Source organism: Cervus elaphus, chromosome 19 (genome assembly GCF_910594005.1).
Source record: "Cervus elaphus chromosome 19, mCerEla1.1, whole genome shotgun sequence".
NCBI lineage: Eukaryota > Metazoa > Chordata > Mammalia > Artiodactyla > Cervidae > Cervus > Cervus elaphus.
The window spans coordinates 11,134,870-11,151,562 of NC_057833.1; the positions used below are offsets into that span (position 1 = coordinate 11,134,870).

Sequence of the window (16,693 nt, forward strand, 5' to 3'; positions counted from 1 at the left end):
GCTGAATAGCTGGTGCTAATTTGCTGTCCTATTGAAAATTCTGGTTTGTTCACCTCCAAAATAGTACTTAAACTGGACTTAAATAACCTTATGGTACCATTTATGGGCAAATCAAATTTTGACAAGTTTCATGCCACAATAAAACATGTAATGTTACACTGCTGGGCCAAACCCATTTGCTTTTTCCACCTATACAAGGAAGATTTCTAAGAAAGCTCCCAGTGCAGGTAAGAATTACATTTTAATCTCATATATAACAAGGAAAGAAACAGGTCTGTCAGAAAATCAGTACAGGCATTTTACTATCAAAATTTTTCTTTTTAATAATTTATTTAAATAAGATTGAAGCAGTTTAGAAAAACAAGATTTGTATTTTATTTTCTTGTAAAAATCTTTACACATGCAGACAAACCAGTGTTAAGAAAGTATTCACCATCATTTAAACAAATAACCACTTAAATAGAACAGTGTCTGCAATTTTATCTGTATAAAAATAAGATACATTTTTTACAGAATTCACGCTCCAGTTCTTATAGCAATAAACAATACACAACTATAATAATTACAATTGAACCTGACCATGGTTTTCAATTAGATACTGCTAGGGCATTTTATGTGCAAAAAAAAAAAAAAAAAACAAACCAAAAAACGTAGTTCTTTTTAAAAGAAAATGTCCTCAGTGTTTCTAGAGACCTAGAGGGTTTAAGAAATCAAGTCCTAATCAGCTTGCTTTTAATGTTTTGATTATGAGTCCATACATCACACTGTAGACAGGCAAACCAGGAGCCGACGCGGCTCGAAGGGGAAGGTCAGCGCCTGTGCCTGCCGTGTCCTGAGCGACTGCTGCCATGGTGCTTGCCTTTGTGGGGTCTCTCAAAGGAGCGAGACCTTTCACGCCTGTCCCTATGATGTCCCCTCTCATGCCTGTGTTTCTTGACAGCATCTGAGTGATCCCGAGACTTGCTCTGAGATCGAGAACGAGACTTTTTCCTTTTATGACCATGTCTATTTGAACTTTTTAAATCATCTCTGGTATGCTTGGCTTTAAGGTGAGGAGAGCCATGATTATGATGTCTTCTTGGGCTTTCACTGTGACTGCGGGACCTGCTTCTTGATCTCGAGCTGTATGTTCCAGATCGACTCCGCCTATTATTATAACTTAGATAATAAAAATTTGAGGTTGAGCGTCAGTTTCTACTGGGAGCAAATTATTTTTGGTGGTGCTCATAGCAGGTTCAAAACAAAACCACTCTATCAGTGACAGACCAGACTGAAAATGTTTGATAAACTTCCCCACCCCTCACTACCTCTCCTTCAGCCTGTTAACATATTAAACAAATCTTAAACATACTACGTCTATATTCCAAGGAAGGGAGTAATTCGAGTATCCTAGCTATTTATTGAATTATCTCCCATATGCTCCAAAGAACCACTGAAGAGCCACAAGTAGCTGGCCATCTAATTATAAACTTAACTAGGGAAAATTCTTTGGCTATAGTTGACCTGATTCTTCATTAGTAGTAAGTGGCTGGCCAGGCTGTACACCTCTCCAGAAAACAAAAGCCAAAACCAGAATAGAATGCCGTATACTACCATGAAACAAAAAAGCCACATGCCTACACAGCATATCTCCAAACTCGTTTCTGACAATTTACCCTGTATTAAATCTAGCCTAACTTTGAAAACAGTCCATGTGCAATTTTTTTTTAAAAGCCATAACCTTTTAAGACTCCAAATAAGGCTGCTTTCCCCAGCAGAGAGTATTTACTTACTGTCTTCTTGGAGTATGTGATCTAGAACGTGATCGTGTTCTTGACCTTGATCGACTTGCACTTCTGCTATTTCTACTTCTCTTGCTGTCTTTTCTTACACTTAAAAAAAAACAATCTTTTAGTTATGTACATAGTATTAGAAATTAAATACATAAAAACATTCCGCAGGCCATTTTTCTAACTCAACTATACTCACCCATTGTAAGGGCTTTTAGAAGCCTGTTGTCTATCCTCGGGTTCTTTTTTTATTGTCTTCACATTAACAGAAATAGGTGACTTCTCTTCAGCTTTTACTTCTCTTGGTGATGCTTTTAAAAGAACATTAAGGCATGTTAACTATTAGATTTTACAGAAGGCCAAATAGGTTTCTAAATGTAACCAAGTACCATTCAATTTTATCAGTCCTTAGTTGGCTGTCAAGAGAGAAAATAGGAATATCTTAACATCACTGTTTCTATGCAACTGTGAAATGCTAAAACTTACTAATAACCACACACTGGCAGTGCTTATTATTAACCTTACATGGTTTAGAGGCTGGAGAAAATCCACCAAGAGTTGAAAGGGCTGGAGTTCCATCAGGATTCAATCCCTTTGCTTTTAATTTGGCTTCTTGTAAGGCAACTTTTCTTTTCTCTACTTCTTTTTCCAGCAATTCATAGTTTGGCTGTTGGAAGAAAGAGAAGTTAGTATTTCTCTTTTACAGAAGTTTACATTCTTAACACTGACAAAATATTAACACAAATACTGGTAAACAGAATTACCTTTTTTCTGGTATAAAGCCTAAGCGTTTCTATGCAGATTTCTTGGATCTCCTCTTCTGTAGTACCAAAAAGAAGAAACCAATGGGGACGAGTTGGCAATGGAATCTAAACCATAAAAACAGATTCGATGAAATTCTCACTGTTTTTATTAGAACTGCTAATTCCTGTGATTTATCCTATTGGACTATACAAGATTTACATGTCTATATATATATGCACCTACCTGAAGAGCTCTAGCTGCAAGGTAGATGCAAGCACATGCAATAGTCTCTGGTTGAAATCGAACAAATACATTGGTTCGAAGACTGTCATTCATATAATTCCTGAAAAATATTTCAACCATAAGCTTTGTATGTAAACAAATCAGTTCCTCTGAAGCTTACATAAAATTGGAGACTCAATCTACTTTATTCTTTTTTCTTCTCATATTTGTATTTTCAGTATTCTAGCATATAACAATTCTTAACTCAAAAAGCAGTAAGAGATAAGAATTTAACACTAGAATCATTCATGTCTCCTAAATAGGACCGAAATCCTTTAAAATAATTCCATATTATTACTCCACATAGAACAGTTTTTTAAAAAAACATATTTCTATGAAAAGCAATGCTCTGAAAGTTCCGACATGATTAGTTTCAGAAATGACAAACCACTCCAACAATACTTCAAGCCATTAGTTATTGACCATCTCTCCTTTATCCACAATGAAAAGCAGTGTCAATCAAGTTCTTTCAAAAATTCAATACTGTGATAGGGATAAGAAGGCATTTTCAGTAAGCACGCACCAAATTAAGAAAACTAAGCTAGTTCAGAAAACCTAGGTTGGGAAGTGAAGAGCAAATAATATATATAACAGCCTTGTTTATATACAAGTGTGACTAAATATAAATAAAAGCAGTAACTATTTCAGTTAATAATTTACTGGACTTTTATAATAGTGAACCCTCCCCACAATATTCCTGAAGTATTGAATAAATTTTACAAACTGTTCAAAAAGTTAAACTAAAAGACTGTTTCTTAAAAGTCCTTAACCCGTGAAAACTGATAAGAATCTGTTTTATAGAACATATATCAAAGTCATGCATTTTATAAAAGCAATGAGACTTTTCTAATATTACTAATAAAGAAGCATGGCAGTCGTTAAGTCCAGAACATAAGAATTACATCACTTAAGTACTGCACATCAACAGTCTTAAGACAGTAGTTGTGGCTGAACCACAAACTCCTTTTTTAACTTTAAATAAGTTAGCACTATAAATCACACATCTTTATCTCTAAAATCTAAGTTTTCGAGTTCTATGTTAAAATTAACAGCTCTTTAAAATGAAGTACTTCTTACTTCTAATACCATTGCCTCCAATAGCCCAACAGCTATACATTCATCAAGAATGGGAATGGTGCCCATTTTAAGCTGCTGTTTCCACTGGTAGAATTCATGCTATACAAACTAAAAATAGAAATCTAGTCAAACTCCTAGCAAAAATCATTTTAAGTAATGACTGGACAACAAATCTATCAAAAATGAACTATTCATTTTGATAGTTACAGGTATACATTAAATACATAGGCATGTTGAATAGTTACTTCTAGAAGCAAATATACAAATCCTTTTGACAACCCGACAGAACTAGAAGATGCTGCCAGATGGATATGGACCACTTCAGTGAATCTCGGATGAGAGCTTGCACTGGATTGGCTGGAGAGCAGGGCAGCCAATCAGGCCATCCTGAGGTCATGGGCTGAAGTGCAGAGGGCAGAGTTCTATGACTTACCATCATGGACTACCCTTTAATTAAAGAGTAGAAAAAAGAACAAAGTTAAATTGAGTTCTCCATTAAAAGTAATTAGTCAAGCCAAGAAAACAGGAAGCAGAAATAAGCATTATTTACCTTTTGATTAAAACACAAAAAAACAAAAAGCACCAAAACAAACTTCTCTCATCATTTTGGAAAAAGGGAAAATGAAACTTACTTTATTTCTGCTTCTGTTTTCCTGGCTAGGAAAGAAATGTAAAAAGGCAACTTACCAGGCAGTTTGAACCAGGGTTTGATTACGTTCACATTCTAAGACTTGTAAATACATAACAATGATCTGAAGGACAAGGGAAAAAAACTTAGTTTAGCATACTGGAAGTTCTTTCAAAGCACAGAGTTCAATGAACATAAGTAACTGAAAATGTTAATGTTAGGAGCAAGTTTTAATTCATAAAAATAATGAATAATTGGTCTGCATGAATACAGACCAACCTAAATTTACCTGATATGTACCAACCTAGATGTACCTGATAGTCAGTGTAGGTTCACTGATAGTCAGTAAAGTTCACATGGACATGAAATGTTCCAAAATTGTACAGGAAAAAAGAAGTTAAATCATCTAAGAACAGTATCTAATTTTTCTTGTGACAGGAACTGATTATTTCACTTTATTTCCAAAGGTACGAAAACCCTAGAGACTGTTTTAAAGTTACACAATGTGTATGATGCATACTATGCACAACTCACAGTGGGTATTATAGTAAGTAACCAAACATTTCTACAGTGAAGCTTACTATGCTGAAGTGTGATAAACTTTAAAAACTCAAATGAGTTTACCTCAGCTCAGATCTTCCTGCACCATCATTCTCATTTCACAATTTTAGAGACGTGGGATCTGAGGCACAGAGTTTTCTGCCAAGGTCACACAGCTAATGGCAGAAACGCATTTCTATGTGCAGATGGTCCTGTCCCCAGAGAACCTGCTCTCATTATCATTGTGCTATGGCTTATGTTGAGCATATGGAAGCCAAGAGACACTGGAGAAACCTAAGAACACTCAATGATGCCAAAAGTGAGCAGCCACACACTCTAAGCCATTTCACTATGCAAAAGGTAACACACCACCAGGTACTTCTGCAGACACACGTGTTATATTCATTCCATGCCTAATATGTAAACATCTCCATTCTCTAGTATGAACACTGGGTTACCTCAGAAGCAAAAAGAACTTATCTATGCCCACATAATAAAAAGATCTGAATCCAAGACTTTGATTCTCATTTTACTGATTATTTAAATTCCAAAAAGTTGCTTTTTAAAACCAATGGTTAGTGCTCAAAGACAAATTTGCAGCAAATAAAATTTTAAAAGAACAAAATCCTAATACTTACGAATGTAATTTCTGTATTCTACAACTCACCTTATGGGGATGCTTGACATGAACACAAAATCCCAATTCCTTTAGCACCCTCCTCTCTGCCTTGATAACTTGATTTTTGGTGTTAATGTAGTTCTGATCAAGGATCAGGGGGCTTGGAGTCCTATAGTTTGTAAGAAATAAAATCAAAACTGTTTTGCACATCCCAAAAATTTTATTTGTGGTATCTCCATTTTCCCTTCCAACCAACTATTGGCAACAGAAACCAGCTTTTTAAACTCCTGCAAACAAGTTAAAAGCATTAATCTTGTGCTGTCCAAGTTATGCTAATTAAATGTCTACTTTCTAGACTCACTTCCTAGTTTACTAACAAAACCCTGAAATGAAAAAAATTTCAGTCTAATGCTCTTAGATTTATCCTTGGTTTTTTTCATCCAGATGTATTTATATTACATAACAGCCTGATTTATTTTCACAATCTCATTAGTCTCCACAGACTAGAAACAAAATTAATGCTCTCTTGAACATATGTATTACAAAGACTTCATAGCTCTTGAAAATATGTATTACAAAGACTTCATTAAGAATAGAGTGATTTTACAAAATATCCACTCATGATTAGTTTAAGACCAAAGCTAAAATTAGGGGAAAATAGGGTGGGTAGCTAATTCAGACTCCCCTAAATGGGCAGTTTATTTAAATAAACTGATCTAAGAGTCTCTGTTAATACTCTGGAAACTAAAGATTCAGCTCAATTACCAAAGAAATGTTTTTAAGAATCAGATTTAACACTCAAAGTGATCAATAAAACCAGGCCAAAATTTGTTCAGTTATTAGCCAGCCTCTTTAGTACACAATGCAGGAGAAAGGAAGACCAACTATAATGAAGAAACTAAAACAGCAGGTAAGGTCTCTGTACCAGATCAAAATTTTGACAGCTTTAAAAGTTATGAGAGAGGCAACCTATCTGTGGTTCAGTGCTTTGGGGGAAAAATGCTTTCACAATTAAAAAACTGTCTTAAATTTAAGTCTTAAAATAATAAACTAGTTTCTTAATGAAAAGTCAGTCAGGGCTTGGAATTTTTCTTCTTAAAGTTTATGAAATGTACCAATGTCCTTCATTTGTTACTTTCTTAGATCCAACCAACAAAGAACACTTTTATTTAGAAGCTGATTTTAACATGGGTAGAATATGTAAATATTTTCCCCCATACTTATTTTCAGCCAAAAAATCCAAGAGATTTTGCTCTGGGAAGAACATTCCCCCCCCCACCCCCACAACATTTTAAAGATAGTCCTTCTGAACATTGCCCCCACTTCTCCTTTCACTATGGACACCAAATCCAAAAAAATTTAATCTTATAATTTTACACTACATGTCCACTTGAAGATCAGAAAAGAATCTGAAATCAGCTATATTACCCTGTAATGTATGTTACCGGAATAAAAAAATCAGCACTTTTATTCCCCTTTCTTTCTCCTGTTTCAAACTATAAAACTCCAACGCTTAACTAAACTATTTCTAGCTTTTCTATACTATCAAGTTGGATATAAGACAAAAGTTGGCAAAGCTGACAAGATGGAAAACAGCCTGTTAATGCTGAAAGTGGCCTTCACTCAATTCAGTTCTTACAGCTTTGAAAGGTGAGAAATGAAGCCACATCTTTCAGGTGGGGAGGAGACTGATTTCTAACATAATATAAATAACGAACCGATTTTATCAGGACAAACAGGCTACACTGTTCTTTGGAAAAAATAAATGAGGATAGGTAAGCCTGGTGTGTTACAGTTCATGGAGACACAGTGATTCAGACACGACTCAGCGGCAGAGAAACCAATGTGTACACAAAAACGTGTTCCAGAGATCTTAAGGTTTATGATTTTTCAATGTTGTAACAGGAAATCTGGGGAAAAGTGAAATCTACTTAAAGAACGAACTCTTTAACCAATGGACCAGTTATCTGATGACCCTTTCATCAGCTATTCATCAGGAGACAGAATATCTCTGGTGGTATAGTTACACACCACCTTCTTAACACTTAAGGTGCAACTCAAATAGTAAACTGCACCATTAGAATCTTTATGAAAAGTTTTGTCTCGTTTTTTCCTATTTGTGTTGAACAAATTTATTGTATCTCTTACCAAACTTGCTTTAAGAGTTATTTCAAATTCTATTAGAAATTCATTTTCTTACAATCAACCAACTCAACATTTGAATTATGGCTATTATCTGGTCCCTAATCAGGTTTAATCACTAATTCTGCTTAAGTAAATTAGTTCTTTTCTGTCTATTTTGTATAATCTTTACTTTCACATTTTTTGGTGTCAAAATCCCAATATTAAACCAATTAGGGAAACCAAACCCACTACCTCAACTTCTTGCTTAGGCAATAGTAACCACTTGCAATCTTCAGTCCATTTTGTGGATGTATATAATCTGATACCTTCACTGTTCAGAAGTGGTTTTACCTCACAATGAAAGGAGATTCAATGAACAGGTGACTTGCACTACTTACAAAGATAACTTTGTATCACAATTGTATCCTCAAATAGCTGCAGTAAGAAAATGTTCAAACTGCCTAAGCAAATTGTTTCTTTGTATTAACAAAGTATCTATTCATACTTTACCTGGCAACAAGAACATCAAATTTAATTAAGGTTTGCTAGAATTTGTTCCTTATTAGAGGCAAACTTTCTTTCCAATAAAAGTTTGAAGAGGTTAACATTTTTAAATCTTTTAAAAGATTTTAAAAACCTGCTTAAAAGAAACTTTCATCTGTTCAGAAGAAAGTAATTTTCATGATAAAAAACACCCAAACCTAACTCCTACTCTGCTTTTGTCAGACTTTTTCAGGTTAATTTATATGAAAAGAACAATTCTCAAATTTTAATCTTAGTGCAGTTTTGGGTTTTGATCATTTGAAGTTTATTATGGGGGTCTCAGATTAGCTATCTTTCCTTTAGCATGATCTCAAAAATACAACCACAACAACAAATTTAGGAGGAGATTCAAACATAGTTTGTCTTAACTCATGTGGCACAAAGGACCAAGAAAACGTGGAACAAATTTTTTGAGACTGTACTTCAAGGAGATCAGTAGTTTACAAAAAGGCGGACTGCGCCTCAACATACAGAAATTTGTAATTCCTACTTAAAGGGAACATTCTTTGGCAGTGTTTAAACAAACTGAAGGCCATCTTTTAGAGCCACCAAAATAAACTGGATGAAGACTGGACTAAATGACAAGATCACTTAAGACCCTTCTAATTCTAATCTATGATCTACATGCATGTTGAAAATACCACACCACATTCACTAATAGGTGGGTTGCTGCAGTCTTTGAATATCTGCCTTCTTTTAGACAAGGCTTACAGTATGAAGCTAGGTGCCTTAAAACTACAGAAAACCCTTAATTTGCTGGGAATATGCTGCATCTCAAAAGCAAACTATAATTGGAAACTATTGAAATGAAAAAACCATCTTTCTGAGCTTAAAATAAATTCTTAAACTACAAAAAATGACGAGGAAAAAAAAGAAAATCACATAATTCAGAATGGAGCTTGGGCATCAGTTCTTCCTAAAAGCTCCTCTAGTAAGTCTAATATATAGTCAGCACTGAAATACAGCGACTTTTTTTTAAAGGCTACAAAACTGATGCTTGTTATATTAGCAAGGTCACACTACAATTTAAAGCTATGCATAAACTAAAATAAATAATACCATTAAGACAAACTGATACACTTTACCTAAAGTGATATTAATAGTACTCTTTTAATGACATTAATCTAAAAAATTACTAAGCTATCGTCCTAATAACTTGGACAGCAAAGACAAACGCTTATAACAAGAAACAGGAGTTTTTCTAAATGGTTCACCAGTGGCCAACCTGTTAGTCCCCGATTCCAGTGACCTATTCTCAGAGCACTGGCTTCTCCTTGGGGATTTTCGATACTTCACTCACTGTTGCCATGACGACAGCTTCATCGCTATGTACCACTCCACATCACCCAGGCTTTGGTAAATGTAGCTGGTCGCTGTATAGTCGGTTGCAAGGGAAAAAAGAGTTGAAGTTAATAACATATACAAGCTACCTGTCTGAGTAAACTTGTAATATGCATAGAAACACTTTTACATCCTGCTTTTTAAAAAAAGGCTTCCATGCAATTAACAACTCCCTTTAAATTTCATGCTGTAATCACGTCTAAGACTGACACACAATCAATTTCTGTGATAATGACCAAAAAGGGGGGGGGGGGGGGGGACCCGACACAACAGTCAAATCAGGTGAGATGTTTTAAATTCCAAGGTTTTCACAGTTGAGAGAACCTACTCTGACATCAAGGAAGAATACTCCATCTCAAAGAAAAATTTCAAAGCAGATAATAAATGATAATAGCAAAATGGTTCAAAGAATACTAACAGAAAACTATTTCCTTTAAGCAAACAGAATCCTTTGACTAAAGAATCTTATTAGTGTCATTGTTTAAACACCGTAACAATCAACTAGATCTAAATACAAATTTTAGCTCAGACCATACTAAATTATCAATTTGAAAACTCCCCAAGTTTCAGGGATTCCTCACTAAAAAGCTTGAAGACATTTTTAAATGCAATTAAAAAGTTAGTCTATCCCTGGAAATAAGGTGACTGAGAAAAGAACAGAAAAAAAGAATGTAAGAAAACTGAAAACTGCTGTGAAAACTACCTGGGTAACAACGTTTCAGTCTAAGTAGGCTGACTAATCATTTCAAGGCTACTATTCGTTTGTCTCTAAATAGTTCCATTACCAACAACTTACAGATTCAACTCATAAGGACCACTCATGGGAGCTATTAATTTGGTACTAACCAATGCCCAACCCCAGAATGACTTAAAATCTTTTTATAACTGACTTCCTTTCAAAGTCAGTACAAGTTTATCTAGTATCACAACAACTTCTCAAAAAGCGAACAGAACTACTAATCCACACTATGTATGTACTAGAAGCATCTAGTACTAGAAGTCATCTGCAGACACAAGCAGCACTGTAACTAAGACTTGCTGGTACTGCCTCACAGAAACACATAAAATGCTAGCAGGTGTCCACCTACAAAACAACACTATTTTGGTTTCTATTTTCTTACTAGATCAGATAAACGGGCCCTATCTAAATGCAGCCCACTCAGTGAGACTGTTATCTGACCAAAACAAAATACCTGTTTAATCCCTTTGACTCCAAACTTTATCATCCTGCAGTCCTTTCAGATCCGGTATTATGGGGGGATATCGTAGTTCAATGTTGAGAAGTATTCTAACAAAAGCCAACCTCAATTGGTAAAGAATTAACTGGAACTTCCAGTGGTAAGACAATCTACACAAAACTTCACCACAATATTAACTTGAACTGCAGTGTTTAAACTTCCACCAGCCTTCAGCCTTACAGAGAAGGGAGGGGAGAAATAACTTACAGAACACACTCACACTTGAGACAAACATATTCCCTTTCTTGATTAATCTTAAAACCACAGGACTGGCTTCACAGCACTGTTAGGATTGTCCATAAACGCAACTGCCTCTACAAACTTCAGGTAACTGGTTAACTGTGGTTTTTCAAACTTTAAGTATCAGTGTGTTCCTATGTGAATTTTAACACCTAAATTAAAGTCAGTTTTCCCTTGCATCGGTTTTAACTTGAGAGAAAAGAATGTTTTGATATGATTGGTGCACAGTTCAGCAGTAGCAAGAGATGGTGCATTCAATAATGCCAATCTTACCTTTTTCCTCTTAACTGGCGGAGATGGTGAAATACATTAATCACATCTCTTATTCTTCTGGGTGCTTCTTCGATTTTTGATGCAAGATTAATACACGCCATGGCAACAATCTGGGGGAAAAAAAAGAGCCAATAAAAAGCTGTTAGATTATGGCCCTGCAGCAGTAAAGCAGAAAGAAGCGCCCCTCTTAAAGTCTACAGAACTTATTCTAATGAAAAAACTTTCAGACACAACTGGGGCATTTGGTGAAATGAAATCGCAGTTGACATTTCTAGGACATAGACTATGCTAGTGTGACGTTTCTTCCTATTGCCTGAAACTGAAAGTTCAGTCGCTCAGTCGTGTCCGACTCTTTGCGACCCCATGGACTGTAGCCTACCAGGCTCCAATGTCCATGGGATTTTCCAGGCAAGAGTACGGGAGTGGGGGTTGCATTTCCTTCTCGAGGACCTTCCCGACCCAGGGATGGAACCCGGGCCTACCACATTTTAGGCTTTACCATCTGAGCCACCGGGGAAGTCCTTATTCCCCTTAATTTTCAATCCGGAGCCAAACTCAATCTCACAGGAACTCTCCATTTGATTGAAAATGCAAATTCTTGATAATAAGGCACCTGGGCTCAGGCTCCATCTTCTGGTTCTCAAACTCTCTCCGAAAGTCCCTACTCCCCTGTGGGTGAGAGCTAGGTACAAAGGCCTAAAACTAACCACTCCCTTTCTGCAAATGCTGGCCGCTGACACTACCGCCTCCTTACTTCCCATTTCCGGATGGAGAAATTCCCCCGTCGCCCGCCCCCGCCCTGCTTACCTCGAAACTGTGTTTGACGAAAGACTTCGAGTAGAAAAAACGATGAAACAACACCTGACCCGTTGCCATCGCCACCTGCAGACAAGAGAAGAGAACGGAAGCGCAGGGGTCAGGCGGGCCCGCACCAGGCGCCGCCGCCATTTTGTGCCTCTGCTCACTCCCCTCCCCCTCCCCAACGCGAACAGCTCCCGGGCCGTCCTCCCATCGCACGCGCCCTCCCGCGCTCTGGCTGCGACCGCGGCTGGAGAGGCCCAGGGGGTGACCCCCACGCGGCGGGCCGTGGTGGTACCGGGAGGCAGCGGAGGGGAAGGTGGGGAGGAGAGGCGCGTCTATCGGCCCGGGGCCGGAGCACTGACCTGCGGAAGCCGGAGGAGAATGCCGGCGGCCTGGATAAGCTCGCAGCCCAGGATGCGCAAATCCGTCTCGCTGGGCAGGTCTAGCCCGTCCTGCATGGACGGGGTGGGCGAGAGCCGCTCCTCCGGAATCAGCGAGTGGTCGATGGTGAGCGAAACTTCCGAGTAGAGACGGTCGCCGATCAGAATCCCTCCCGTCGTGGTTGTCGTCGTGGTCGTCGTGCCGGAGCTTGAGCCGCCCGCGCTCGGGGCAGCAGACGAGACGGCGGTGGCAGCGGTCGCGGTCGGGTGAGGCCCGGACGCCATAGTCTCAGCGAGCTGCACGCACGCCCAACGCAGCCGGAACCCGGAGTGAGACTAACCAGCGTTCTCGGCGCGACGGATATTCCCGTGACCGCCGGGTTCTGGCCGCTTCACGCAGCGTGCGCTTCCGCCCTGACGTCACCACGCCCGGTCGGCGTGCCAACTAGTCCCTTCAGGCGTCGTCTCCGCCCGCGGAGCCTACGCCCGCGCGAGCCCCGGAGCTCAGGTCTCTGGGTGGGACCGTCGGGTGACCTGGGTGACCTCTCCGTTGGGTCCCCAGAGTGGCTGGGGACGTGGTCTACTTACTAACACAACCTCAAACCGCCTCGCCTCGTTTAATATTTTTAATCAAAAGAGTAATCAGGGAGCTTTACGAGATACCTTATCTCCAAGTTCGAGTCCGCAAATTTACTGTAACCCCTGCACAGTTTTGGTAATTTCTCTAGAACGTGCGTCCGTGTGCTCCCGTCTCTCTTCCTCTCCGAACTCTCCGCATTTGGGTGGCGCAGGTTCAGTGAGTACAAAGAGGCGGCGGATCGACCTTCGCCCGCATTGGCGGGTGTAAGTGGTTACTCCGGTGTCGTGTACGGACGAACTTGTAATTTAAAGTGACCCGCGAGGAATCTGGAGAGGGTTGCTTTACGGTATTTTTAGAAAACAGGAATGTGAACTACTTAGGTTCCAAGGGGGGAAAAAAAGCTCACCGTGAGCCTGTGATTCCCAGAGGTATCGAAGTAGGGCGCAGGCTTCGTATTGACTGCGAGGGCGGCTGCTTTAGCGGCTTAGATTATGAAACACAGGCCTGAGCCAGTGACAGCGCCACAGCTTTCGCTAATCTGGAAAATCCCTAGTTTCCAAAAATAGTTTTAGGGCGAGCCCTTACAGAGGTAATTTGATTATGCCCAGAAAGGAGTCTATGTGTTCCTGCGTGATTGATGCAATTAGTAGTATGGGAGAAATCGATCTCCGGTGTATATATATGGGATCGATTTCTCCCATATATATGTATTTCCTCTGTGCTATTAGTAGTTCTCCAAATTTCCTTAAGTTTGAAGTAAAAACAGTGATACCGATCCAAACTACTAGAAGCTAGATCTAGAGGAAAAGTAGTATGTCCGGGTTTACTCCATTTACGCCTGAACCTAGGAGACATGGTCTGGAGAGAGACACCCCAGCGCCCATTATATAGCTCAGTTTTAAGGCTTACTTGGATTAATTATAGAAAGCGAATTGAAACTTCTACAAATAGAGCAAAGAGAGTTTGAATACATTGAAATATTTGTCAGTGACATCGAAAAAGCAAAACATAACTCAAAATCCTCATTTTAGAAAAAGCATTAAATCAACCTTACACCAGTATTTCTGAACTCTGGCTGCACTTAAGGATCTTCAGAGGAGCTTTTATTTATTTTTGGTCACATCGCAGCAGCTTGTGGGGATCTTAGTTCCCTGACCAGGGACTGAATCTAGGCCCTTAGCAGTGGAAAAAACTGAATCCTAACCACTGAACCTCTAGAGAATTACCCAGAGGAGCTTTTAGAACATACTGATGCCTGAGTCTTGCTTGTAGCGGTTAATATGATTGATTTGCAATAGGCCCAGCCAGTGGTTGAATTTTGCCCATGGTCCAGGCAACTGGAATGTTCACCAGGATTGAGAAACATTGCTCAAATCAAGACACCTGACTTCTCTGCTCCTCACCTTCACCTTTGTGACTAGGCTGCTTCCAGGGAAACGTCCCTCTTCAATATTCAGCAGGGATCTAAAATTCCGTAACCAACTTTGAAATCTTTAAAAACTAATTGATGGTATGCAATTTTCCTGGTTCCAACCATCTAGTATGCAATTGTGTAAGACACTATCAAGTGGGGAATGCTTCAGTTATTTCAAAGTAAAAAGGGAAAAAAATAAAACCTAATTGGTAATATGCTTCATCAAAACACTGAGCTTCAGTGAACTCATCACCTGTATTTGTAATGACTTGAGAGTAATGTAAGACTATTTCTTAATGTAACATTTTTCTAATATTTAGAGAATCTCCCACCATGCTTCTCCAGTAAGCTGACTTGGTGATGTCTTGATGTATTGAGTTGGCCAAAAAGTTTGTACAGAAAAACCCTAACGAACTTTTTGGCCAACCCATTATTTTATAATACATTTTTAACTTCCAGGTCCATGATTCATCTAAAAAAGTTCACAAGCATAGGAATGAGGAGTTCTGGGAGAAGGAGGGGTGGCTTGCTCTACTCCTTGTATCTTTTCCCAGAGGACTTCCCTGCTGCCCTCCTCCTGTGTCTGGAAATAACTTCCAGAAGTGCATAACCACTCAAACTATTCAACAACTTTGTGCCCACTTCCCACTCTTTTCTGACTATACTTCAAATTGCATCCAGTTGAAGTCTGAAGTGTTAGTTGCTCAGTCATGTCAGACTCTGTGATCCTAGGCACTGTAGGCTGCCAGGCTCCTCTGTCCATGGGATTCTCCAGGCAAGAATACTGGAGTGGATTGCCATTCCCTTCTCCAAATATTTTGTATATTCTTTCTTAACAGCAGTCCTAGTAGACCCTGAGTTTACCCACGTCTAAAAGGAAATCATTGATAATTAAAGTTGCATTTTAACTTACCAAGACCTGCAGGCTTCAGATGATGACTGAAGAGACAAATGGAATTATCTGTGACCTCTCTGAGGCTATTGAAGAATCATATTCCTGGTGCTTAAATCAGTTCTCATGTCATTAGTCTCTGCAGTCTCTCAGGGGAGTGTATTTTTCATTATTATTTAAACTTTCAGTTTCTTTAATCCTAAAAATTTCATTAGTTTCTTCAGCAATTGGCTAACCGTAAGTGGACTAGCAGAGTTTCAAAACACAACACTGTAATTTAGGCTAAGAGCAAATGAAGTATAAGTCCCCTACCAAGAAGGACGTACACTCTTAATAAAGGGAATGGTACACTCAGAGACAAATATAAAGGTGACCAGTAAGTGCAAAAAGCAGTCAGAGAAGGGATATGTCATTATGGTTCATGTCAATAGGGAGCACTTAAAACCGTAAGAAATTGCTAATCAAGTTTCTATTCACAGCAGAAATCAGAAAGAATCTGACTTCACAAAGGAACGATTCGTATAGTTACATGACTATTTTTCATTTAGTCCTGTGGCAGTTATATGACAACACATTCTGATCAGGTTGCTCTCACCATTAGGAAGAGTCATTCTAGGGAATTCCCTGGCGGTCCAGTGGTTGGGACTGAAAATGATTTATGTGTAATTAGCACTTAGGCTTGTACTGTTTGGTGAATCTTGTAACACTGGCCTGAGCTCTGCTGGCTCTGTGGAGAGCTGGTTCTGGCACTTAAACGACCACCCATTTTCTCATAAAGGGATCCAACTGGACCCCTTGATGGTCTAAAATTCTTTGACTCTGTTTATTCAGACATCTTGAACTGCAGACTATCCCTTGGCTATTTCTTCTTTATTGTATTTTAGTCACTAAGTCTTGTTCCTTCCTTGAATCTGCCTGTCCTGTTCTACTGTATCTGCTGTCTTTCATGCCTGGACCACCACAGTAGCTTTCTAAATGGTCTTCTTGCCTCCAGTCTCTGCCATCCTTAGCTCATCATGGGACATCTTAAATTGCTCTTGAAATATCAGCTTACTTCTTCCACTTTCTCAAAAAAAAAAAAAAAAAGTTGGAGATACTAGAAATCAATACTTTTTGGCAATTGAGGCTTTCCACAATCTAAACTTGCCCTGTCACTCATTTCCTCATCGCATTACCACCTCACCTTATTCCCGTTTCAACCTGAACCA

At 38.8% G+C, this 16,693-nt stretch overlaps 1 protein-coding gene across 8 annotated transcripts; it reads right to left on the reverse strand.

Annotated features, from left to right (window-relative positions):
* Positions 1–351: 351 nt before the first annotated feature.
* Positions 352–13,391, reverse strand: CCNL1 (cyclin L1). Of its 8 annotated transcripts, XM_043874300.1 has the most exons (11): positions 12,582–13,391; positions 12,226–12,300; positions 11,419–11,528; positions 5,708–5,828; positions 4,560–4,624; positions 2,757–2,856; positions 2,534–2,638; positions 2,295–2,436; positions 1,969–2,080; positions 1,773–1,871; positions 352–1,158 (listed from the first exon to the last, which is right to left on the reverse strand). In XM_043874300.1, the coding sequence occupies exons 1-11, from the start codon at positions 12,882–12,884 to the stop codon at positions 810–812; spliced, it is 1,581 nt and encodes a 526-aa protein (XP_043730235.1). In that variant the 5' UTR covers positions 12,885–13,391; the 3' UTR covers positions 352–809. The 8 variants fall into 8 exon arrangements, with proteins under 8 accessions (XP_043730235.1, XP_043730236.1, XP_043730237.1 ...); XM_043874301.1 differs by lacking the exons at positions 12,226–12,300; positions 12,582–13,391 and adding an exon at positions 9,627–9,699 and having other exon boundaries at positions 11,419–11,494; XM_043874303.1 differs by lacking the exons at positions 352–1,158; positions 1,773–1,871; positions 1,969–2,080 and having other exon boundaries at positions 2,295–2,438; positions 2,535–2,638.
* Between the last annotated feature and the right edge of the window lie 3,302 nt (positions 13,392–16,693).